Source organism: Onychostruthus taczanowskii, unplaced genomic scaffold (assembly GCF_017590055.1).
Source record: "Onychostruthus taczanowskii isolate IOZ18803 unplaced genomic scaffold, ASM1759005v1 scaffold14, whole genome shotgun sequence".
Taxonomy (NCBI): domain Eukaryota; kingdom Metazoa; phylum Chordata; class Aves; order Passeriformes; family Passeridae; genus Onychostruthus; species Onychostruthus taczanowskii.
Window position 1 is genome coordinate 7375400 of NW_024498573.1, and position 25035 is coordinate 7400434.

The 25035-nt window shown below is 43.5% G+C and overlaps 1 protein-coding gene across 1 annotated transcript in view; it reads left to right on the plus strand.

Moving 5' to 3' along the window:
* Positions 1-25035, plus strand: part of ADAMTS2 (ADAM metallopeptidase with thrombospondin type 1 motif 2) — a 174616-nt gene that overhangs the window by 140357 nt on the left and 9224 nt on the right. Inside the window, exons 9-20 of the mRNA XM_041397984.1 lie at positions 1214-1346; positions 2808-2921; positions 9849-9994; positions 11391-11566; positions 15392-15525; positions 16324-16447; positions 17071-17151; positions 18462-18625; positions 19760-19919; positions 21080-21212; positions 23480-23687; positions 24037-24166. Coding sequence (XP_041253918.1) covers positions 1214-1346; positions 2808-2921; positions 9849-9994; positions 11391-11566; positions 15392-15525; positions 16324-16447; positions 17071-17151; positions 18462-18625; positions 19760-19919; positions 21080-21212; positions 23480-23687; positions 24037-24166 — 1703 coding nt within the window. The remainder of the gene's footprint in view (positions 1-1213; positions 1347-2807; positions 2922-9848; positions 9995-11390; positions 11567-15391; positions 15526-16323; positions 16448-17070; positions 17152-18461; positions 18626-19759; positions 19920-21079; positions 21213-23479; positions 23688-24036; positions 24167-25035) is intronic.

The window sequence follows — 25035 nt, forward strand, 5'->3', positions numbered from 1 at the left end:
TGTGGAAGTTGTACAAAAAATATGGGGAAACTACTACCATAACCAGCAAAAGCTGAAAATGAGAGGGGGAAAAGTGCAGCAAAATACATGAAGTAAACATGAGTCAACCTTTTTGTCAGTATTTTTATTATCATAGATATCTTAGGTGTGGCAATAAGGAATAAAAACATTGTGAGGGAAGTGTGATTGTTTCAATTAGCAAGATCCTCCAGAGCTTTAGCCATTAAATAACAATCATCTGGCCTAGAGGGCTGCTTTATGTTCTTTTAAATACAACTATTTATAAAATGTCTTATAACAAAGCAGAATGATGATTTCCTTTGAAGTAAACCTAACCTCAAAATTCTGCTTTCAGCTGTTGGTAACTTCAAGGCAACCTTAATGATTGCCAGGATAGGCTTGTGTATGGTGTCCTCATGTCTGTTAAATAACTGGGAGACATTTCAGAGATCCTGTGGACTGTGCTGGTGTTGTGAATCAACCAGTTCTTACACTGTGTTAACCATTTGGTGGTACTGGCATCAGTCCTTTGTACTGGCATGGTTTGGTCAGATGTAATTCTCCAGGCTATCCTCACTCCTTAGGAGCAGAGGAGAAACTTCCACATTGGTCACACAGAAAGGAAACTTAGTTTAAACTATGGATGGAGTTGGGAGTGATCAGGAGAAGCAGAGAGTTTAAACTATGGATGGAGTTGGGAGTGATCAGGAGAAGCAGAGAGAGGGAGCAAACCCGAGTGAAGTCTGTAAATGAATCACTGCTTCTCAGGGAGGACACAGGGAAACTAAGCTCAGTGGTATTCTGGGCTGGTTACCCTGGCCTCTGCTTTTGAAACCTCATTTGAGAGACAGCTGCAGGCAGCAAGACATTCCACAAATGGAAAATTAATTAAACTTTCTTTTCTTCCTGGTCTCATGTGGGTTCTTCCTTTGATTCTTTTCACATAAGGGGCCTGGGGACTGATAGGAATTTACCTGCAAGCTAAATGGAAATTACAATGGAAGGGCTTCAAAAAAAGATGTGTAGAATCCATTGAAGGTAGACACGACATGCTGAAGTGAATGTGAGCGTAATTGCAATATTAGCTGCTCTTCAGGACCAGGATCTGAGAAACTGTAGGCTCTGTTTTGTTTGGAACAAAAAGGCAATAAAACCACAAACACTGTGCAAGCCTCACAGCCCCATCTGTTCCTGTCATTTCTGCCTGTTGCAGCTCCTACGATTGTCTGCGGGATGATCCCTTCGAACACGACTGGCCCTCCCTCCCACAGCTGCCAGGGATTCACTACTCCATGAATGAGCAGTGCCGGTTTGACTTCGGTCTGGGATACATGATGTGCACAGCTGTGAGTACTTAACTTCAGCTTCTGCTATTTCTCATCCAGGAGTGGTCTAAGTGTCTCTGAAATGTCCTTAAAAGGGACAGCATAGTGAAGCCCACAAGGAAAGATGTTGTGCCTTCTTATCTGTAAGCAAGGATTAACAATTGAACGTTGACATACATGTTATTTTAAATATCTCTTAGTTTTTGGGGTTTTTTAACTGGAGTTACAGAAGTAATTATTGTGTAGTTTCATAAATATCTGTATTTGTCAAGCAAACAAACTTGCTGTGTTTTTGAGCCTCCTCCTGCTGGCAGCTTGTTATTTTGCTACAAAACTCCCACCCGGATGTGAAGGAGATGGATTTGCTGCCACGTCTCATAGTGCTAGCACAGGGCAGCATGCTTTTATGATCCAATTTTATGGAAAGTGTGATACATTTTGATACCTTGCAAGAGAAAATAGGCATCACAGCGAGTAAAGCAACCTGTAACAGCTCTTGATGACACGGTTGGCTCTTGTGTATGAGGAAAACAAGAGGCAAAGTCTAAGTTTAAAGCAAGGCAAGATTAGTGCTATTCTCAGTAGACTGGCCTCAGAAAATGGAGTCTTCTGCAGCAGGGCTGTGTCTCCCACCTCCAGCTCCTCAAGTGAAACTAAATATTAAATGGAAAGAGATGTTTTCAGCTGCTGACAGCTGCTGACACGTAACATTTCTGCTTTCATTCCCATCTGCAGGAATATATGTGCTGAGCAGTGTCCCTAGATAATGGATGAGAACCTTTACAGCATGAGCTGTAGTGTTGTGTCTTTACACAATTCCCTCTGATGCTGCCTTGGAAGAATGTCCCAGCCAAAGAGAATCTTTTGTTACAGCCATCCTCCAGAGCCTGGGAGATGGAGGCTTTCTATTCTGCTTTGTTCAGAATACCCAAAAGCATGACCAGATATCGTGATTTACTATGTTTAGTGGTGGGTGGTTCCCATCCTCTCTTATAGAAGCCTGTGCATTGTAGGTAAACTGCTGATTTATTCATTGGACTGGGGACCTGATCTCAAATTTCCATCCCCCTAAGAAGGGGATTACAACAGTTGAGCTAAAGTCTGAGCAGCTCATTTCCATCTCCCATGGGTGCACAAGGATTTTTTGCTTTGTTTGCCAAATGAAGCAGCCCCATTTGGAGAAGCTGTAAGAAAAGGCAGCGTGTGTCTCACTGCCTGAGGAAGCTGGTTGGTCACTTGTGTAGAACTATTTTTGCTTGACTTTAGTCCATCTCATGCAGATGGGATCTCGCCTCAGAGTCGTGATTCTGTATGCTCAAATATTCAATCCACAGGCATCACGGTGCTCCTGAGGGATCAGCACTAACAGCTGCCATTTTAAACCTGGGAAAGGAACCCCCCCATCTGCAGCTTCTGTTGCAGTTTCCGGTGGGAGCTCTCTCAAAGCATCATCCACTCTGATTTTTTTTTTGTGTGTTCCAGTTCCGTACATTTGATCCCTGCAAGCAGCTGTGGTGTAGCCACCCCGAGAACCCCTATTTCTGCAAAACAAAGAAAGGGCCTCCGCTGGACGGGACCATGTGTGCACCAGGGAAGGTGAGAGCTGGTGCCCCGTGCCCCCACACCCTGTGTGTGTTCACGTGTGTTTGTGTGCAGCTGGGGATGCTCCCCTCAAAATCAAGAGGAACAAGAGAAGAACCTGTCTGGAGTGCCTGAGGTTTGCTAAGATGTGGGGCAAAATCCTGAGTGCAAGTGAGTGCTGAGCATTAGCTCAGCTGGTTGGAGCAGGTGCTAATAGCACATGGGCTTGATCCCTGTAGGGGCCATCCACTCGAGTTGAGTTTGATGATCCTTGTGGATCCAACTCAGAATATTCTGTGATTGTGAGCACTGTGAGGGGAGGACATGGGGTGAGGGCTGGCGTGTCCTGCATGGCCACTCTGGGACCATTAAACCCTGTCCTCAATCAAGTCCTGGCAGTATCTACCACAGTCAAGTCTCTGTGGCAAAGCCAAAAATGGGGAAATTTCCGCTCTCCTACGTTCTTTTGAGGTCAGGGTGTTGTGCTTGGACCAGCAATGTTGCCCTGGTGCTGCCTGGCCTCCCCTTGCAGAGAGCAGTGGGAGCTGGAGAAACAGCCAAGCCACGGCCGCTGGAGCTTCCCAGAGGGAAAGGAGGGATGTGGGAGCTGAGTGCCAGCTGGACAGAACCCACACGACAGCACAGAGGGGCTGTGAGCAGAGAAAGGCAGGTCTGTGGAGGTGGATTTGCAGGTTTGATGAGAGCCCAGGGAGGCACGGGGAGTGGTGTGGGGTGGCAGAGGCTCAGAGAGCTCCGGCCGCGCAGCCACCGCGCTGGAGCCGCTCCCAGCCCCAGCCATCCTCCGCGGAGAGCACGCTCTGCTCACAGTGGGCCCGAACTCCAACTCCTTTGAAGTCTGATGGAAAAAATCTGGCATCCCTGGGCTTTGGATGCAGTGACTGAGGGGGAGAGGAAGATGTCGCTACTTGGAAAGGTTTTTTTACAACCCAGTGTATGACATCATTTATGCGATAAATGAACCATATTAGCAGCTGCTGCTATGGTTTGAAAAGTCTTTTTTTATTAAAAAGTAATGTTAAATTAATTCCCCAGCAAGTCACACTCTATTCAAACTACTCCTTTCTGGTTTTCTCTTCTTTAAATAATTCCTGTTACAAAAGCTTTGTTTCTTATTAAAAATTTTTTTTTTTAAAAAATAGGTTACAATCCAAAATTTTAGACAATTTATTTGGATACACTTTTATCTTGATTTTTATATTAAAAATATTCATGACCCCCAACTGAAAAAAAAAAGTTATATTCCATTTTGTTGCATCACCCTCTTCCCTGAGCTATTCATTCATATTAGTATTTGAACAGAAATGAGGAGAAAAAAGGAATTTGTAACCCTACAGTTAAGGATCTGTCAGTGCTTCCATTATAAACAGTTTGTCAGGATATTATGCAACTCAGCTGTAAAAATTTTCTTTGGACTGGAACTTGGGATCCAAGGCTTCAGCAAGCTGTGCAGACAGCCAGGCTTTTGAGCTCTGCAGAGATGCAAGAGAGTATGTGCACATTCTGAAGTTTCAGTAGATGATAGGACTCTGACTGTTTTATTCTCAAGGGAGCTGTCCCAGTTTTTTGATAAATAAACTTGCTGCCACCTTCCAGAAGAACCTGAGAAAATGATGAAAAATGAAAACCATTTTATTAGATAAGACTCAGCAGTCTGAACTAAATGGTTTGGGTTTTTTAAAATAGTGTGAGTTCTGGAGGTTATATAGCTGACTTTATGTATCTGAACTCAGCATTTGACCGGTGTGTTTATTAGATGTTGGTGTTTTTAATACAGGTACATCAGATCAATGCTTTTACGTCTGTTCCTTTCCTTTTCATCCCTGCCCTTGATTTTGCCTTCCCCTGTTCACTCACCTCACCAACTGGGACAATACCAGAGGCTCTTGCCTGAATGCACAGGGCTGTAAAATGCATTTATTGCCCAAAGCTGGGACTCAGTTGCTGTGGGGCAGCTTCCTTTCAGGTACATCTCCCAGGATACCTCATCGCACTTAAGAAAAATGGAAAATAATTTCAAACATGATCTCCTATTTTCTTTGGAATCATGCCAGAAAAGAAAAGTACAGAAACATAAGCAATTAAAAATGTTGATTGAGAAAGATTCATTTGTTTCCCACTTTAGAGACTTGCAGTTTTCATGATTTCATACCACTAATTCCCAGGGCCTATTTTAAGCTCAAACCAATCACAACACTGCTGATGTGTCACAGAAACATCCTGGCTTTGCTGCAGCTGAGGGGACAGGATGCCAGAAATGAGAGTGGTGCTGGGGAGGCGAACATGGTGGGTGCTCTCACCTGGGGCTGGTGTTCACATAACTGATAACTGACCCCAAATCCAGCAAGATGCCATGGAGGAGAATCCAGTCCAACTGCCTCCTTCCTAACTGATGGCCAAGGGGCAAGAACAGCCATGTGGGAGATGTGAAATCTAGAGCATGTTTTTGGCAGGCAGGATGCGAAGGGGCATGTGTCTGCCCAGGCTGTGTCCTGGAGCCAGACGTGGCCCTTTGAAAGGGAAGATGAGGCTTTCTCATGCTGTCTATACGTGTGTATGTATGTGTACAGATAAGTATATATATTTATGTAAATGTTTGTAAGCTCTTCTGTGCCTGTGGTCATTTGAACTAAGTTGCCCAAAGAGTAAGGTTCTGTCATTTTGAAGACTTCTTAATAAGTCTTCTTGTGCAAATGAAGATACTGAGCAACCATTATGTTAATTGGCAGCAAACTAATAATTTGCTGGGTTTAAAGATTAAAAAATAGCATATTCTCCTGGACCTTCCCAGTCAGAAATGAAAACTACTATTTTGACAGAATCCTAAAGGAAATAGAATAATATATACTGCTCCCAGCTTGATTTTTTTAAAACCAGATTGAGTTTTCAACAGCAAGAGGGAAGTTTCTATCAGTTTTGTGAGGCTTTGATGATACAGCAATGGTCACATTACCTTCCACAAAATAACTCCGATGTGTAAAGTTAAGCACTTGGAAGTTCAGAGTCTTACTGTGCAGTCACAGACACTCCATAAATTGCTATAGTAAACCATGCAGAAAAAGACATAACTGTGCAAAGCTTAACTCTGCCTGGCATTCTGTAGATTGAAAGAAAATATATGCTGTCATCTGATAATTTATTTACTTGTATACAATTCTGTCAGCTCTACCATTAGCCTCAGGCTTCTGAATCCAGGCAAAGTTCAGAAATCTATCATCAGTTTTTGTTATTCCATTTTTTAAAAATATTACTCTTCTGGGGAGACATTTATGTCGGCTGAAGTAGCTAACTGCTCTCCACAGGGTAGAAATAAAACCCAGAGTCAGTCACGCAGGGAGATCACATGTTTGAGTCCATCTGCTTGCTGCAGTGACTAACATCAAGGTTTGCAGCACCTGAGCCTCCTTTTTTTTCTTTTCTTGGGGAGAGGTTAAGAGCCTGGTAGCTGCCCCTGCCAACCAAGCTGATGTTGCTCTTGGATTTGGCTTCTGTGCCAAGGATCCAGCACAAACCTAGCAGGTCTTGTCTTTGCTTGCACTGTGCTAATGAGATGATCTGAGTAAAACTTGGAATGGTTTTTTGTTCTGTCAGGAAAGGAAGGGAATGATTAAATATTGAAATAAATAGATATTTTTGAGAAGAAAGATGGACCAAGAAAAGAGGGTTCTGAAAACACTAGTGTGTACTCAAAGCAATCCAGTTAATTTCCCACTGAGAAAGCTGACCTCAGCTTCTCTTGGAGACAGGAGACAGATGGGTGAGTGTGTGCTGTGTTAGTCACCACAGAAATGGGAATACTTGCTTCTCCACTGAAGAAACTTTTACTGCCTCAGAGTAGTCCTCAGTGTTGGAACTTTCAGTTCATCCCTTGCAACTAATTATTTCAAACAGATGGAGCAGAGCGGGCCAGCCTGCGTGTGATGGGGAATGCAAATAAATCAGTAACCCCCTCCTGATGGGACCCCAGGACAGTGAGGAGAACTGAGACCCCCAGCCTTGGTGCAGTAGGAGGGGTTACTTGGTAGATACTGGAGCATCAGGTGAGAAGATCAGAGAGGTGCCCACTGCTGCCCAATATAAAATAGTTACAGATACCCACAGAAGATCTTCGAGTCTTTTCTTGGAAAATTGACTTGCAGATGTGTTAAGCCCACAGGAACACACTGGCTCTTTTTTTGGCATCCACAGCAGTTGTTTCAAAGAACTGCTGAAAACAGCAGTGGAATGTTTTACTGCAAGAAATTTAAGCTCCCTCTCCTGGAAATTGCACTTGTTTTGGACTGCCCTGTTTGCCAGAAAAATAGGCGAGATTGCAAGAAGCCATCTTCAACTAAGAAAACAATTTGCATTTACCCATTTTTTTCTCATTAAAAAAATTGCTTTAATATGCTTCATTCTTTAAGTGAAACCCCCTGTTTATGAAGGGAATAGTGCTTGAAATTGGCTCTTTTCCACCTCATTGTGTAGTTAATGTAGTCGCAATAGGAAAGTTTGGCTTTAACTTCCTTTATCACACTGGAGGTTGCTCTGTCTCTGGTTTTACCTTCTCATGCATTTTCTTGCACGGGTCTGCACAGAGGAAGATTCATTAGTGAATCATTTTGTTTCTGTAGGCTCCATTCTTTTTATCCACAAAAAAAAAGCAGAGCTGGGGATGATTCATTTTACACAAATGCTTCTCTCCTAATAGCTCTGCCTCAGCTTCCCAACAATCAGCATCTGACCAGCTTCTGCACTAAAAATCAGTGCTGCTCTTCTCTTTACACAGCAAAGTCAATAACACTATTCCATGTTTGCCTTCCAGTTCAGGGACCAGTCTCAATGTCAGAGAGGGGGTTTATTAGAGGTTGTTGCAAACCTGCATCCTGCTATTCCTGACTAAAACAGGGAAAAGAGGCTGGGAAACACAGTGCCATCACATGTCTCTCTCTCTCCCCCATGAGTCCAAGCACTGGATTCTGGATCATCACACCATGAAGGTAGGCTAAATGGCTCCTGAAATGGACTTGGTCACTGCTGTGGAACTTAACACCTGAGAGATGCAGCAGCCTGATAAAAGGATGGGTGAGCAAGCACAGATCAGGAGCTGTCACTTCACATCTGCTTCCAAGCCCAGCTGAAATGTCTATTGACAAGCTGAGACATTGCCAGCTTCCCCCACATTGCTGAATGGTCCCCTGGCAGCGCAGGGCCCCACGACTCAAACTGTTTGTTCAAACAAACCTCCTAAAGCCATAAGTAAACAGTCCCTGAAGGGTACAGCCCTGAGCTTCTAAACCAAAAAAAAGCAAAGGACATATTAGCATTTTGCATTTCTTTCATGCTTTGCTGAATTATCTCTTGTTCTGTCAAACATCTAAGAAAAATCTGCCCATTACAGCTCTGGAGCTGGATTGGTATAATTGGCTTTGTGGTAACTCATCTGTTTCAATAGGTTTTGACTTTGAATATCTGAAGTCATGGGAAAGAAAAAAATAGTTGAAACCTAATTTCTACTCTCTCTTCTACTCCTTGTCCAAGCAAATCAGCCCCAAAATAAATTGCATGAATAAGGAGCCAGTCAGTGAGCAGATTAGTGAACCAGTAAGCTGTGCCTTGTCACCATTCTAATGATTCTCTCTTGAAATTCAGCATTATTAATGATTATCCTTCACTTTTAGATTTGCCTTCCAGATCACTAATCGCTCTATGCTCAAGAACGCTCTCCTGTTATATATCTTCTGATTTTGTTTTTGCTGGCAGCATGCATTTAGCCATATGCTTGTCTTGTGCAGCCTGCCAAATTCCTGCGTTCCAGGGCTTGTTAAGCTGTGTAAAATGTTGTTGTTGACTTGAATGTTAAGGAAAGTAAGTGACTGATTTCACTTGTTGTTGCAGCCATCTGTGCTCCTGCGCCAGAGCTCTCATCCCGGCAGTAACCGTTAACGCAGACAAACTGTGACAGCCTCATGCAAAGTCGTTTGTTTGCTGGAATATATTTTCCAGCACCCACACTTCATCAGTAGACTTTTATGAAAGCAGAAATAGTACTGAAATGGGCCAGAATCTTGTGATCCTTGAGAAGAATTCTTTGTGACTTCAGCTGAGAAAAAATTCCATGATTAGGGACTGGAGAAATTGGTGGAAAGGCATTGACCGGTTTCTTTAACAGGAGATGACAGTAAAGGTGATTAGTACTGGAGCTATGAAGGCTCTTAAAGAAATAAAATAAATCTCTTAATAGTTTGGGGAATGTAGCAAATTCTGTGTATCAACTGCTGTAGAATGACTGTATTAAAAACCAGATAAAAGAAAGGAGAAAGTGTGGTAGGGTGTGATGAATTCTGCAGCTGTGGGACTGTCCAGGGCTGTCCCTATGGAATGCCTCCTGGTTTTTTGGTCAGGCTTACCATGAGGTCTCCAGGGAGACACTGCAAAATTTTTTAATGAATAGCATTAATGTCTACAATGTGAGCTTGCTTTAATTCCATGACACTTTGCTGATTGCATTTATTATGGGAATATGTGTGTGGATTTGGGAGTGGCTGGGCAGGATGCTGCTATGGCCAGAGCTCCTGACAGTGCTGCCTGGAGAGGAGTGGAGGCAGGATGTTACTGTTAGCCTCCAAGATCTGGGATTCTGCCATTTTCCTTCCTTTCCCTGCTGCAGACAGGTGATGAGGAAATGTAACACAGAACAGTTTAACAAATTTGGTAGACTTGAAACCTGCATGCACAGATGTGTGTACTTACAAATGTAAGGTTGTAAAATCTGAGTGAGTTTGGGATCATGGGCACAATCTGGCAGCACAACCCTCTACTTTCTACAGGAGAGGTGAAAACAATCCAGAACTTGTGCCGAAAATTAAAATGTGTGGTACAACAGCTTCTCCTCTGATGCAAGTTAATCATCCAATCATTCTGACATCTGATTCTGTCTTTCAGCATTGCTTTAAAGGTCACTGCATCTGGCTCACACCAGACATCCTGAAGCAGGATGGACACTGGGGGGCATGGAGCAAGTTTGGCTCTTGTTCCCGCACGTGTGGCACCGGGGTGAAGTACAGGACCCGGCAGTGTGACAACCCACAGTAAGTGACACCCCACTGGTGTGCAGAGCTGCACGGGGGGGATCCTCAGTGCATGGCCAGTGCAGCAGTGCAGCAAAGGATGCTGAGTGGTGGTGGTTAAATGACCTATAGCATAAGTTGTCAGAAATTCTACTTTTGGCACCCTTAGCAAGTCATGAATCATCTTTATTTCTCAGTTTAGCCATCCATTAAACTGGTTATGCAGTTATAAGGGCTAATACAGTGCTGTGCAAAACATAAGTAAAAGTTTAGGGTCCTATATATCTCATTTTAAAATGTGAGTATGAAATAATAGCAGTGATTTACTGGATTTTTTAAAAACCTTTTAAAAAGTTTTCTTTAATCCACCTTTTAGGATACTTCAACAAGAAGGTCTTAAAATATTTTCAAACTGTTTTTATTCCAAGTTGGAACAAAGCTCCTGAGATCAGAACTTTCCCCAGAGTTACTTTTAGGAATTTTGAATTGTCTTGCTTTAATAACTTACATAGGGGTCATCTAGATAATGTAGAATGATTCCATTTCAGTAACAGTGGAAGCAAAGTATAGTTAATAAAGATTGGTATATACATATGATAGGAAATGTGTAATTATTGCTATCTTAGTGTGGTATCATAAAATGTCAAGATCCTAACAGCAAGGACTAAAACAATTGTTGGAATTAAATTATTTTAACAGAGAGAGCATTTTTAACTTTTAATTTCTTGGTTTGTTGATAAAGCAATTGAACTTGTCTAGTATAAAAAAAATTCTATAATTGATTTGTTTGTTTTTTTTTTAATCAGTTTTATGAAGCAAGTATTTTCCAATGGAAATTGTTCTATAAGAAAACATTTGCCAGTTCTCTTTTCAGCCTTTATTACTTTGGCAACAGAGAAGTGACCTTTATAATTGTGGGCACAGCTTTAGTTGTAAAACGTATTTGCATGTAGGAAAAGCCTAACGTGCTATTGAAAACGTTTTCTGTGTTTCCTGGAAGAGGATGAAAACCCAGCTCCAATCCTGAGCCCTGCACTGCCAGATCTGCCAGGGATCTGGTGCACATCTGCCTGGGGGCACACACTGGGCTGGGCTGGGCTGCCTTTGCTGCTGCACGTGGGCTGAATGTGAATGAGATCTGCTGTGCTTTCCTTTCCTGGCTACACCAAGAAAACAGCTTTTCTTGCCTTTATCAAGTAGTTTAAACCTCTGCTTGCAGAAGTTGCTTTTTAACAGCTAAATAGTGACAGCAGGTTTTGAAAGGAAATATGTATTTTACAGATCAGAAATGCAGCCCTGAGTTCATCAAGTGCCTACTGACATGAGTGGGAAACAAATGTCTCCACAACAGATTTAATAGACACCTGATTAATGAAATAGTAGCAAAACTAACCGTGGGTTTCTCTGCCTGTCTCAGTCCTGCCAACGGAGGCCGCACGTGTGTGGGGCCAAGCTACGAATTCCAGCTGTGCAACACCCAGGACTGCCCCAAGGACTTGGAGGATTTCAGAGAGGAGCAGTGCCGGCAGTGGGACCCCTACTTTGAGTACCAGAACACCAAACACCACTGGCTCCCCTATGAACATGTTGATGGTGAGCAGCCCTTCTCCTGCCAAAACTAAAATGAGTTGCAAAATATGAATAAAAATTATATAGGGAGGGGAAAAACTTCTTCCCAGGAAATTATGCTTCCCAGGAAATTATTCCTCCTAAATCCGTTAGGAGGTGTTTGAAGGGATCAGTGAGTATGAGTGACTCAATTTATACAATGCACTTGGATTTTCAAAAAACTTCAAACACTGCTCCCCAATGCCAGCTGTTAAATAGATTTACCATGAGATAAAAGAGAATTATTTTGCATGGGAGGATGTCCCACTCTGAGAGCTGCAGAAGGACCTTGTGACACTAAGTGACACAAGGCAAAGGAAGTTTGGTGTTAATGAATGCCAGTAATGGATATGGGGGTAAAAACTGGCATGTGTGTTTGTGTGTGTGTGGGTGGTGGGCTCTGAAAAGCAAGGCTGGGAATAACTTTAGGAAAAGATCAGTTCAGTGACTGTGAAGGGAGAGATGGAGAGCACTGACCTGCCCCATGTACCTGCACATTGTGCCTGCACTTTAAATACTCAGCCATGAGTTGTGCCCATCTCACTGCTGCCCAGGCTGCTAAAAAACCCACAGCTGAGCTAAGGCCAGAATAAAGCAAACATAAATAATGACCTCTGGATGAGGAGAGTTTGGATAAACCAGGACTTTTCACCATGGAAAAGCAAAGATTTAGATTAAAAAAATAGAGTTACAGAGTTGTGAGTGGCCCAAAGAGACTGAACGTGGAATGATTATTGAGTTTCTCATAACACGAGCCTGGGAACATCAAATAAAATTATCAGGTGGCAGATTTAAAACAAATAAGAGGAAAGGTTTAGTACAAAGCATCTAATTATCTTGAAATTCACTGCCACAGAATATTGGTGATGGCAGAAAATTTTAGAAATTATTTAGGAAAATTCTTGACAGTTCTACAGTCCATTAAGAGCCATTAAACACCAGGTTCCAGTAATGATTTTGGAAGTCCCCAAGCTGCAGTGTAGGAGGAACCATGAGAATATTCTGAGAAAAGTTTCCAGTTTGTTCCTGTGTCTTCCTCCAAATGCTGCTGGCACTGTTGGAGGCAGCTGTTGGGTTGGATGGGTGCTGGCTCTCAAACCAGCAAGGTTGACAGAGATCACCTCCTAGAACAAGAATGTTCCTGTTCCTGTTAATGCCTCAGCTTAACTGTCGGTGCAAGAGCAGCTGCTTGGTTTGGGCCATGTCTGCTCTTGCCAGAAAGCACACTGAGCTGTTTTACCTAACAAGGAGGCAGAGGGCAATGAGTCTCAGCTTGTTGAATGAGCAGTGTGAGCTGCTCACTGGTTAAAACCCTAACACCTTACTTGAATGACAAATTCTTGAGGGCTGGGTTGGCCTGGCAAGGGGCAGGTTCTGAGCACCCAGCCCATCCTCAGCCCAGCTGCCATCAGTGGGAGGGAAGGGTCACTTTGGGTGAATCATTTTGCATTCCAATGAGAGGATACTCTGCCAGGAATTAATAGCAAATTCCTTATAATTAATTTGCCTGACTTTCTTCCCAAACAGTTCTCAGAGTTCCCTCATTCTTTTCATGCCATCTTGGTCAGTCTGTCAGTCTGGGATTTTCAAAGGCACAGACACAGCCTCACAGCTTAATTTCATAAAATAGCTTTGCTGGCACAGGGTGAAGGGATGAATGCTGTGGCCTGCAGGACCTTTGCTTGTGCTTTAGCCTTTGGAGCAGTCTGCTGCAAAGACCAGTGAAAAAAAAATCAGATTTTTTTTCAATTAAATTCAATGGGTTCTGGGTCAGAAACCAGCTCATTGATGTCTGAGCACTGATCCCTGGGCACTGCTGGTTTCCAATATAACTATGGTATAACTGCAGACACCTTGAGAGTTACATTTACCTGCGCAGGGTTATTAGAGGGAACAGCTTTTGTGTGAAAATAAGGCCAGAGACAAGCTTATGCCTGAACTCTAATCTATTCAGAACTCCCTTTTGTAAGGATAAGGCATATCAGGGACACACTTGTGAGGATAATGCAGTTGTGGCTCAGAAGTGACATAAATCCATACACTTCACAGGCAGCTCAGCTGGACGTGTCTGACACATTGTGCAGGGCATAAGAACAGACAGGAGTGCCTCGTGCTGTGGGCAGAGAAAAGCCACTGAGCTGGGGTGCACCCCAGTGTGTCCTTGAGCGTGCCATGCCCCGTTGTGCCATGGCCTGGCTCCTCTGAGCCCCCACGTCCTCACCCTGCTGTGCTCACAGGCTCCTGCATCTCCCTGTGCATCTGCCAGGGCAGCAGGGCGTGATTCTGGCCATGAGCTCCCAGCCTCAGCTAAATGAGAAGGGCTCAGAGAGCAGGGGCTGGGCAGGCACACCATCACATCCGTGCTCCTGCCCCTCTACTGTGCCCAGCGCCAGTGAACAGGAAGGAAATAATTCTTTGCAATAGCAGGGTCTAATTTAGCAGCACTTACACATTTACTGTTCCATGGAGCAGTGGCAGCAGAACCATCTCTAAAATAAAGCCCTTGTGCAGAGCTGCTGGCACCCAGGCAGACCTGCTGATATTTTCATTTAATCACATGCAGTGAGTGTGTGGGGTGGGGGTGGCTGCATACCCAGGGGTGCTTTGTACACATCTATCCTGTGCACAGCTTCATGTTTCTAATATACACATTAGGTCTGTCGTTATTATGATCTTAATAGTCTCCTATTAAGGATTTGCACCAAAAAAAGTACCTGTTTTAATAGACTAGACCCTGGATTTTCAGCATGGCTTCTCTGCATGGTTTGGGAGCAGTAACAAAGGTCTCTGATGTACCAATACCCAGTGGCCTTGAGGACATCAACAGCAATAACAAGGAGTTTATAAAAAAGGGGGCAGAAGTCATGGAACTGTACAGGGGAAGAATGCAAAGGGCCTGTGAATATTTATTTCTGTTGAACTGCTACAATGGAAAGGTCGTTATTGTTTTAAATGGTGGGAAAAGCATTCCAACTTTTAATCATGTTAAAGTAGCAGAGTATTTGTTTCATCTAGCAGAAAGGCCATCTGCTCTTCAGTGCCAAGGAAAGCATAGTGAATCCTATTATGGGGCTGAGGACAGCAAGAGACATGGATAAAATGAAATGCACTACTGGAATACAACTTTATTCAGCCACTGACTAGTCATTTTCAGCTTTATTTTTTGTTCTTAGCTCTTTGGAAAAGATTAGAGAAAATACCACTTGTCTGGCTGTTTGTGCATGTGTTAGCAGTAAAAAAAAAAAAGGGGTTTGTCTGAATCTTTTTGACATCTCATCTTGTTTAATGGTTTAAATTATCATAAATACAAGTACAACCATGAGGGAAAATTAACTTTGTGGTTAGGATGAAATGCTATGGCCCAGCTGTCTCTGAAGAAATTTTGGATGCCAGGTTCACTCGTCAAACAGCTGCTTTTAATGGGAAAATTAATTTGATTTTTTTTTTTTTTCATTTAAATGAAGTGCAGGAGAAACCAGTATCTCTCACAGGTAGTCATGCAACTGAGGAGAGCTCTGCCAGATTGCATCATCTGCAAAAGATTAAATAGATCCCCCCTCAAAGTCAATGATCTGTTATTTTTAAGCCTGTCTCCTAATGGTGGCACATGGATGCTTTATGATTCAGCACCTTCCAAGAGATCACAGAATTTTTCAAAGGGGATAAGCATCAATGATTTATGGGCACCACGTTGGGCTCTGTGATGTGTGCAAGGAAGAAGGGAGAGCCAACACTACTGAAAGAGCTGCTCACAGCATCAGCAACTAAACTGAGAGCTGAACATGTACCATTTGGGTCGTTGTTTTCCAGCCAAGGAGAGGTGCCACCTGTACTGCGAATCCAAGGAGACAGGGGATGTGGTGTACATGAAGAGGATGGTGCACGACGGGACCCGCTGCTCCTACAAGGATGCTTACAGCATCTGCGTGAGGGGGGACTGCCTCGTGAGTTCTGGGGGCTCCTGCAGAGCTCAGCATTGTGAAAACAACTCAAACTCTACCTTGAGTGCTTCTCTCCGAGCAGGACTAAGTATAACAACACTGGGAAATAAGGAGATTTCATTAGGATTATTGTCACAATATTATGTGTGGTATTCACAGTTGCCATGCATGTGACTCGATTCCAAAAGCACCTACCTACACAAGTAATATTTCATGCAGTATTTTAAGATGAACTATTACAATTAGCTTTCAAGGAAAGCTCTCCCTGCTTAGTGGGGGTGGAATGTACAATGAAATAGGAATGCACAGCAGCTTTCAAGGAAAGTGGTGTTAGGATATGGCTGATGTGCATTCTCTTGGTATTTGATCACGCTATTTTTAAAAAATCAATGACAGTTCCTCCAAGTTGGGATCTGCTGCAGGTCATCTTTCACAGGAATTAGTATCTGACTAGCAAAACACTGGTGGAGGTGCTTATCCCCATATAGATGCCTAGATTCTCCTGGAATTTAAGTATCTGTCTTAAGATAAGCTGAGGCTTAAGAACTTTTCCCTAACCATGCTGCTTTCCTTCAGTAAGAGAACCACTGTGAAGTGTAATATGAAAATATAATCAGCCAGTTGACAGCTATTATAGGAACTGGAAATATTAAAATCTGTTTAGGTGTTGATCTTCCAGGAGAATACTATGGGGTGTGTTGCCTTGCTGAAGCAGAACCCGGGGGTTGATATGTAGAGTGAAGGCTCCTTTGAATTGAAAAGTGGATAAATAAGAATGACTGTTTCTCTCTTTGTGCACAGAAAGTTGGGTGTGACAGGGTCATAGGTTCCACGAAGCAGGAAGATAAGTGTGGTGTCTGTGGAGGAGATAATTCCCACTGCAAAGTGGTGAAAAGAACATTTTCAAGAGTACCAAAAAAGCAAGGTCAGTACATCCAGTGGGGTTTGTCCTGGGGAACTCAGGGTATTTTTTCTTGGTCTCTTATTTTACATGGAAAGTACCAGGACAATTACAAATCATTTGCAGCATCATTAATTCCAACAAACAATCTGGACTTCCTTCCAGATGTGTTTATAATTTGAAAATAAGACTCCTGTGCAGTGAGCAGTTAAATCTGCTGACACCAAGGCCTGTGCATGCATGGGAGAGGGCTTCCCTGCTCCTTGTTGGAGAGCTGTGGACTTGTGCTGCTGATGTCAGCCAGCTGCTGTGTCCCTGCAGTGCTGCAGGCATGTGTCACCATCAGGCACTGCCAGGCAGGAGGTTCTGTGCTCTCTGGGGAGCACATGGCCCTCAAAGCCCATCTTAGTCTGAAGCCAAGTCTGTTGGTGATACTTCAGGCATCTTTCTTCCGGCCCAAAGCCCTTTGTCCCTGTTATGTTCCATCACCTGGCAAAGAAATGGGAATGGGAATAATGCTGGATTCGCTTCATCTTGTTTAATACACCCTGCTTTCAGGAAGTAAGATTTATTTAAAAACCTAAGACAACCCCACCCTGTTTGTGGCATATTAATCCATAACTATCTTTTCAAATACCTCAATATAGGGTACGTTAAGATGTTTGAAATTCCTGCTGGTGCAAGACATTTACTTATACAGGAAACAGATGCCACCACTCATCATCTTGGTAAGTAACAAGTAGGGAAATTTTCAGTCAGAATATTTTTTTCTGGTGTTTATTTTTGTCTCTGGAGGCTGAGAACGTGTTTATACATTTGTTTACCCATTACCCACCCACACCATGTACTTTCTCTAAGTATGTTAAATTAGGAAACTTGTTTGGCAATTTGATTTCCCTGTGCTGTATTCCAGGGTGTCCCAGCCAGATCTCTGTGTTGGTATGTGCAAGTGTCAAAGCTGCTGGAAGAGGCACTGAGTTACTTCATGGGGGTCAATGTATTATCTTTGGGGGTTGGAAGTAGACGATCAAAGTCCCTTTCAACCCAAACCACTCCATGGTAATTTTGTGCATCTTTCATGCTCCCCACACTCAGTAATTTCCCAGCTATATCCAGATCTGTTCCAGATTCTGCCCCACTGCTAACAGTGCTGCCAGATCAATGCAGCAGTTTAGGAGTTAATGGCCTGGCCCTGTGGATCAGGGAGCAGTCCTCCCTCAGACAAAGTTCTGTCAGGATGGGGTGAGTGCTGTGCACACAGACAGCTGCCTCACTGCCGAGGGAGCAGGATGCTCAGTTAGCTGCCAGGCAGAGAATGGAGTTAAAATCTGGTGTTACATAACAAATAGTCCTGCTTCTTCTAACGAGGAGGGCAAATGTTCCATCTCAGGTGAAAAGCTGTCCTCATACAAAGGTGGCTGAAGTCTCTCCAGGTGAAGGATGGAGCATGGTGAGAGCTGAAGAGAGGAACCAGGCTCTGTGTGCAGTGGCAGGTGCCTGCAGAGCAGCAGGAGCTTAACAGGGCTGTGCTGGTGTCAGCACTGGATCTGAGCAGGAGAATTAATGCTGCTTCTAGTGTCCCTCTGTCACTGTGGGGACCTGCTGGGGGTTAGCTCAGTAGCCTTTCTCTGATGGAGCAGTAACAACCCTCTGAGCTGCCTTACAACATATGAAAGAGCTGAATAGTTTTGGGACCCCCACTGGCTCTCAAATTGGCTTGGATTTGGCCAGTGGATTCAGAAGTTGTTATATGGGAGCAGGCAGCTGGACCCCTGTGGTGCAGCTGCATTGGCCTCATTTCTCTGGCAAGGCAGGCTATGAAAAAGGAAAAAAAAAAAAGGATAACTGATCTTCCTGGAGCTGAGCAGAAAAGCATTGACAGTTCACTGAAACACCTGAAAAAGTCTTTCCAAACCTGTGAGGGAAGAGAGGGAAAATGCACACTGGCCTTTCAGCTTCGTCCACTGGAACATGAGCAGAGCAAAACTGGAGATGAGAAACAAACCTCTTATATTCACTTTTCTTGTGTTGTTCCCAGCTATTAAAAATCGTGAAACGGGGAAATTCATTCTAAGTGAGGACAACTATGTGCCAGACTCCAAAGTATTTATTGACATGGGTGTGGAGTGGGAATATCGGAATGACGACGACAGAGAAACGGTGCAGACCATGGGGCCACTGCGCCATGGAATAGTTATCCTGGTAAGTCAGATGGAAACACCTTCCACAGAGCCATAACGGGCTAGCATATGGTTCAGATTCCTCTTGTGAGTAACAGCAAGACATCTGCTTCAATTATGAGACAACAGAAGATGTATTTTGATTCCCTTCTCCCAGTTCATTGCTCTGTGTGAGGGCGGCTATAATTCAGGGTTATGTGTTGAGCAGCCAGCTGTCCTGATTATTTCCTGTGGATGGCACAGCAATCAGCTATGAGTAGAGACTGCAGCTTACCTATCCTATCTGACATGTGAGCACCAATCAAAAAAAGGTCACAGTGGTTCATATCAGCTAGATCTAATAGTTTCTTCTCCCATCCATGTTTTGAAAATGTATCCTGAAGGATTCCTGTGATCCTGGCTTCCTTTTTCAGGGCAAAACCATTCCATACTTCCCCAAACCACCTAAATATATACTTTTTTTCATTGCAAACTAGCAAACAGTAGACTTCAATTCAATTCAGGGGTAAGTTCATTTAACATCCCGCTGAAAACAACTGTAATGTGTTGATCTACACCAGCTGAACTTCAAAGGAAGAATAAATACAATGTTTCCAAAGGACAAATATTTTGCACTTCGTTCAAATTGAGTTCTGTTTTCTTGCATTTGTCTTAGCGCAGTGTGATAACAAAACCTCTTTCTAAATAGTTTATATTTCTGTCAAGATTAAGTAAAAAAGCTTTGCAGAATTCCAGGATTATCGTAAGAATATTTGTGTTTTATCAGAAATATAAGCAATTTTCTTTGCCAGTTTCACTTATTTCTGCAGTTGAATTTGCTTTGTCTGTTAGTGGAACTATCCGTTATCATTTCAGTACCAAATTTCCTTCCTTTGTGATGGGATATGGAAAAAATTTAGTATCATGATGTCAGTCCAATGTTGGCAAGGAAAATAAGTCTAAATCAACCACAGTCTTTCTTAATATGCAGTTTAGAAACTCTGTGTCATAAGGATGGAGATACTGTTTCATCAGGGAAAAAATGTGTTGAGTGCAGCTAAAAGGTTGAAATCCCTCCGGGGATGTTTTAGCCATGATCACTATTTCACATCATCTCACAGAGCTCCTGATATCAGCCTTTCATATCTTTTTTCATTACATCTCCTTTGCTTATTAGGTGATTCCTCATGGTGGTGCCAAGATATCTTTGACTTACAAGTACATGATCCATGAAGATTCCTTGAATGTAGATAACAATAATGTTTTGGAAGAGGACTCATTGTCATATGAATGGGCTTTGAAGAAATGGTCCCAGTGTTCAAAACCTTGTGGAGGAGGTAAAAACAAAACCTCAGATGATGCAAAATTCATTCATTGCCATGAGACGTTAGGGAGACCAGAGTATAGGAGGAATTTTATTAGATAAATAAATAGTGAATGGGGTTAAAATCTGACTTAAATGGTTTGGGGACAGATCTGGGCTGATTCATTTCTGATTTATGATTATGAAACTGAAAAATTGGACAAATGTACAAGATTTGGATGAGCATCTCCAAGCTGTGAAGGTGCCGAACCCCAAGGTGCCATGGGGCAGCCCTTTGTAAATCCCCATCCAATGATGTGGCTTTTGCAATGTCAGACTCCTTTGTGGGGCCAGATGTGAGTGCTGGTGGTGTTCCCCAGGCTGATGGTCAGGGTGCAGCACTGGATTGTTGCTGGAGAGGTTTGCAGAATGTTTTTGAGATGCTGGATCTGGCTGTTATTTCATTAAACATTATTTAAATGTTATTTTAATTTTCATGGTGAGGTCACACCTTGAGTGCTGTGTCCAGTTCTGGTCCCTCAGTTAAGGAAGGATGTTGAGATTCTTGAGCAGGTCCAGGGGAGGGCAATGAGGCTGGTGAGGGGCTTGGAGCACAAGCCCTGTGAGGAATGACTGAGGGTGTTTAGCCTGGAGAAAATGAGACTCATGGGTGACCTCATCACTCTCTATAACTCCTGAAAGGTGTTGCAGTCAGGTGGGGTTGGTCTCTTTCCCCAGGCAACAACTGACAGAAGACACAGTCTTAAGCTGCATCAAGGGAAATATAGGTTGGATGTTAGGAAATAGTTTTTTATGGAAAGGGTGATCTGGAATGGGCTGCCCGGGGAGGTGGTGGAGTCACCATCCCTGATGTGTTTAAAAAAAGACTGGATGTGGCACTCAGTTGCCATGGTTTAGTTGAGGTGTTAGGGCTGGGTTGGACTTGATGATTTAAAGGTCTCTTCCAACCCAGTGATTTTTTGATTAAAGAAGTGAAAAATATAGGGGGTGAACAATTCTGGGTGTTAAATTTGCATTGCAAGTCTTTATTCAGTGCAGCTTACCCCTCCTTTGGTAGCATGTTTATCTGCAGTTCCTACTGCAACCCTTGACAGAATTTGTGCAGTTCCTGCAGTTCCAGAGCCCTGTGTGAGGTCTGCCAGCTCTCAGAGTAAGAGCAGTGTCTCTCCCCAGGCTACCAGTTCACCAAGTACGGCTGCCGCAGGAAGACGGACCACAAGATGGTTCATCGCAGCTACTGCGAGCTGATCCAGAAGCCCAAACCCATCCGCAGGGTGTGCAACCTCCAGGAGTGCTCCCAGCCCATGTAAGCATCCCTGCCCCCAGCACTGTCCCTGGGGGTGCCGGGGCACCACACCCAGCCAGCATTGTCACCTCCAGGCAGGTGGCCTCAGCTTCACCTTCGGGGCCATTACAGCAGCCTGGGACTGTGAGGATCTCACGCTCTGTTCTGCTCATGGAAATATTCTTTCTGTGATTGCTGGTTCCTGTGGCTTATGAAATAAGTTGAATTAGAAAATAAGTGCTGTCCTGATCCAGACTTTTGTGTTCGGGCCGTCTTGAGGTGATACAAAATAGACATAAATTCAATTTATACCAGCAGATTTTACACACTGTGAATTAACCATGTCAGAGCAAATGTACAGAGTGCTGCAGAAAACAACCAGTGTCAACGTCCAGTCTCTCAAATCCAAACCTTCATAAAGTTCACAGCATATTTTTGGACATTTAAACACAGGGAAAATATTTGACCTGTTAGATTTCTCTGGCTGCCCTTGTACAGCACAAAGTGCCTGTCATACCTTCATTTCTGCTCTACATAGTCAAGTGTTATAAATATTTTAATTCACATTTTATGGATGATTTTTTTGACTGGCAGCAGGTTATTCCTGCCACATGTAGGACCAATATATTCTTTGTGCTACTACTGCAACAAGAAAGGAATATGTTGATCCCAGCTTTTGTCTCTGGGGACCGAGTGTAGGTTCCAGGAATCACAGCAAATAAATAGAACATACCACACAATATTTCCTAACTTCCTTTTAAAAGAAAAAGATTTGAAAGAGAGAAAAGGCAAAAAACTGTGCCCCATAAACTCTGCATGGGTCAGGGTTGAACATTTATTTATGGGAAAACTGAAGTAATGACCTAACCATATCTCAGCCTCTCTGGAAAGGACTGTATCCTCCTTTCAGCTGCAAATATAATTGGGCCCTGGTACCACAAAGGCTCAATAGGATCCTAAATTGTACTTGGATCCCTGAAGTTTCAGTTAACTCTGTTTCCATAGAATGTCATCCAAGCATTTTGCTCTTGTACATAGGAGAGGCAATTATTAAGGAGTTTTACAAAGCTCTGGGACACCCCCTACACTAATATGCTATTTCTTCACTTCTGGGAAAAATTCATCTTTGTCTCAGAAGTCACCTCAGGATTCCTGGCTTCACAGCTCTTGCATTTCTTCACAGATGTATAATTTCTGTAGGTTACAAAGAGAAAGTTGGGAGAAATTGTTACTTTCTGATTAACTGGAATGTGTAGTGCAGTGTCTTGTACTATTTTTTGACCATTTCCAAACCCAGGATTTTATGAGTACTTTAGGACAATTCCTTCAAGCTCAGGGTGTTTCTCCAGACTGTGTATATTTTTTGGTTAAGTTTAACCCAAGATTCTTGTTTACATGGAACAATATTTCCATCTTGCAGATATCTGCACTCTGTAAATATTTGTAGACTGCTGTATGCCTTCACTTGATTATAACCAAGCTTTCAGTAGTCTAGGTAAACTTCCTTTGGTGCTGTCTGTCCCTGTTGCTCTTCTCTAAGTCCTTTACAATTTATAGCTGTAATTCATGAGTCAGTTTGGGTGATCAATGAGGATTTCAATTACACCACATTACAAACCGTAGATTTCATTTCTCAGTGGCCAAACTGATTTAGAAATTATGAACTCGAACTTTCTGGTTTTCAGTGGAGTGTTGCCTTCCCCCAAACCAAACATTTACGATGATGAGGACCCTGACCTGCCCAAGTTCAGCACTCAGAGCACTGGGTTTGCCAGTGCTTCAGCAGATTGAGGCTAACAGGGCCAGGGATGTGGTCCATGGAGTGCCCAGATGTGGGCAGGCAGGAGCTGCATTTCTAGCCCAGATGTTTTGGCTTCACTCATGTGGGAACCAGCTGGTTTGTGCTGCATTATGAGACAAGGCACATCTCATGCACCCAGACCTGGGAAGCTCAGCATCACCCTTGGGTGGCTGCTTTTGACATAAAAGTGGCCATATTTTTATGTGCAATCTTGGAAAGTGCAGCTTAAAATCCAAGCAAACACAGTGGAGTAATAATAATGCTTATCTTGGAGATAATGGGAAAGAGTAATATTGAAGATCTGGGTCTTATTAATGACACTTCAGGGGCAGTTAAATTACCCTCACCATAACTGCTTGTGTTTTTTTCATATCTTCTCATTTTCTCCATATTAGAACTAGTATTAATATCATGTTAAACCTGTGTTTAAGAGTTACAGATCAACAGTTTGAATTTCACTCTGCTCGCTCTCTTTTCACCAACCCAGATGGGTCACAGGGGAATGGGAGCCTTGCAGCAAATCCTGTGGGAAGACAGGGTATCAGGTGCGGTCTGTGCGCTGCATCCAGCCCCTGCACGACAACACAAATCGCTCTGTCCACACCAAGTACTGCAACAACGACCGCCCCGAGGGCAGGAGGCCCTGCAACAGGGAGCTGTGCCCAGCTCAGTGGAGAATAGGACCCTGGTCACAGGTCAGTCTCTTCCTGGGGGTCTCAAACAACTAATTTCTGTCTGGTGGAATGAGCATGACAAGTAATGCCCCCCCTGTGTCTGTGAGTAGATGGCTCTGTGAATAGATGGCTCGCATGTACAGGTGTTTGTTTGTTGCTCAGACCACAGCTCGTTCTTGGAGTATTTCACAATTACTGGTGTACCACAAGAAGCAGTGAGTGGCTCTCCCTCTTGCTTCATTGCTGTACTGCAGTGGTTCAAATAATGTACCATGTCAGCTGGAATCAAGGCAGTTTAACATTGAAAAGCTAGTTTCTGATTGGTTGTTTCCAGAGGGTGGCTGGGGTGTAACTGCTCCTGTCCTTTCAGTGCTCTGTCAGCTGTGGCAACGGCACCCAGGATCGCCCGGTCCTGTGCCGGACCAGGGACAATGTCATCGGCCTGTGCAAGGAGAATAAACCTGAGACCGTCAGGATTTGCAGACTACCTCCGTGTCCCAGTAAGGACTTCTCCTTGATAGCTTCTGTTACTTATTGAAAAAAAAAATTATTTAATTACTTCGTTGAATTGATACTTGTGTGCTATGCCTGACGGGTGGGGGCACTTCTCCATAGTCCCTGTTTCGAGTAGAATTCCAAATGTGGAGCTGCTGTGTGGCTGAAGGGCTCCTTGGGCACTCTCCTCCTGCTGGGGAACACTGCTTGGCCCAGGACAGCCTGAGAGCCTGGGGCAGAGCAGGCAGATGGCCTCAGCACAGTGCTGATGGCCAGATGTGGCCAGCAGCCAACAGCTGCCCTGGGAGAGGAGCAGTGCCTGAGTCCAGCCCTGCACCCTGAGACCTGTGGGGTTTGGCAAGGGGCTGCTGGGCTGTGCTAACCAAGGATGCCTCTTTGCTTTCCCCACCTCCACCAACAGTTCCAGGGTTCTTTTTCATTCCCTCAAACACAAGTTATCTGCAGGGGTTATCTAACTCAGTTTTTAGAAGCTGTAATTAATTTGTTCCTGCTTAATCCAGGGCAATAAGGCCTTTATCCTTGTTAGCTTTTCAGCTGCTTGCAAATGATATTTGTGAGATCATTTCACATATTCCTATTATTAAGTCATTCATATTCTTTTTTTTTCTGATGTATTTCTCAGGGTAGCTTTTGATTTCTAATTAATTAGAAGCAAGCTGTCAATTACAGTCTCCAATACAAAGATTTTAATGAGGCACTGTAACTAAACTAGATTGCATGTCTCTGGGGATGTGTGACACTGCCATGAGAAGTGCTGCTGGAGAACTGACCCTTGGGCTGTCTTCAGTGTTGGCTGTGAAGTGCTGGGCACGAGCTGTAGTAACCTCCCCAAACAGCACCTTTTGCCCCAAAT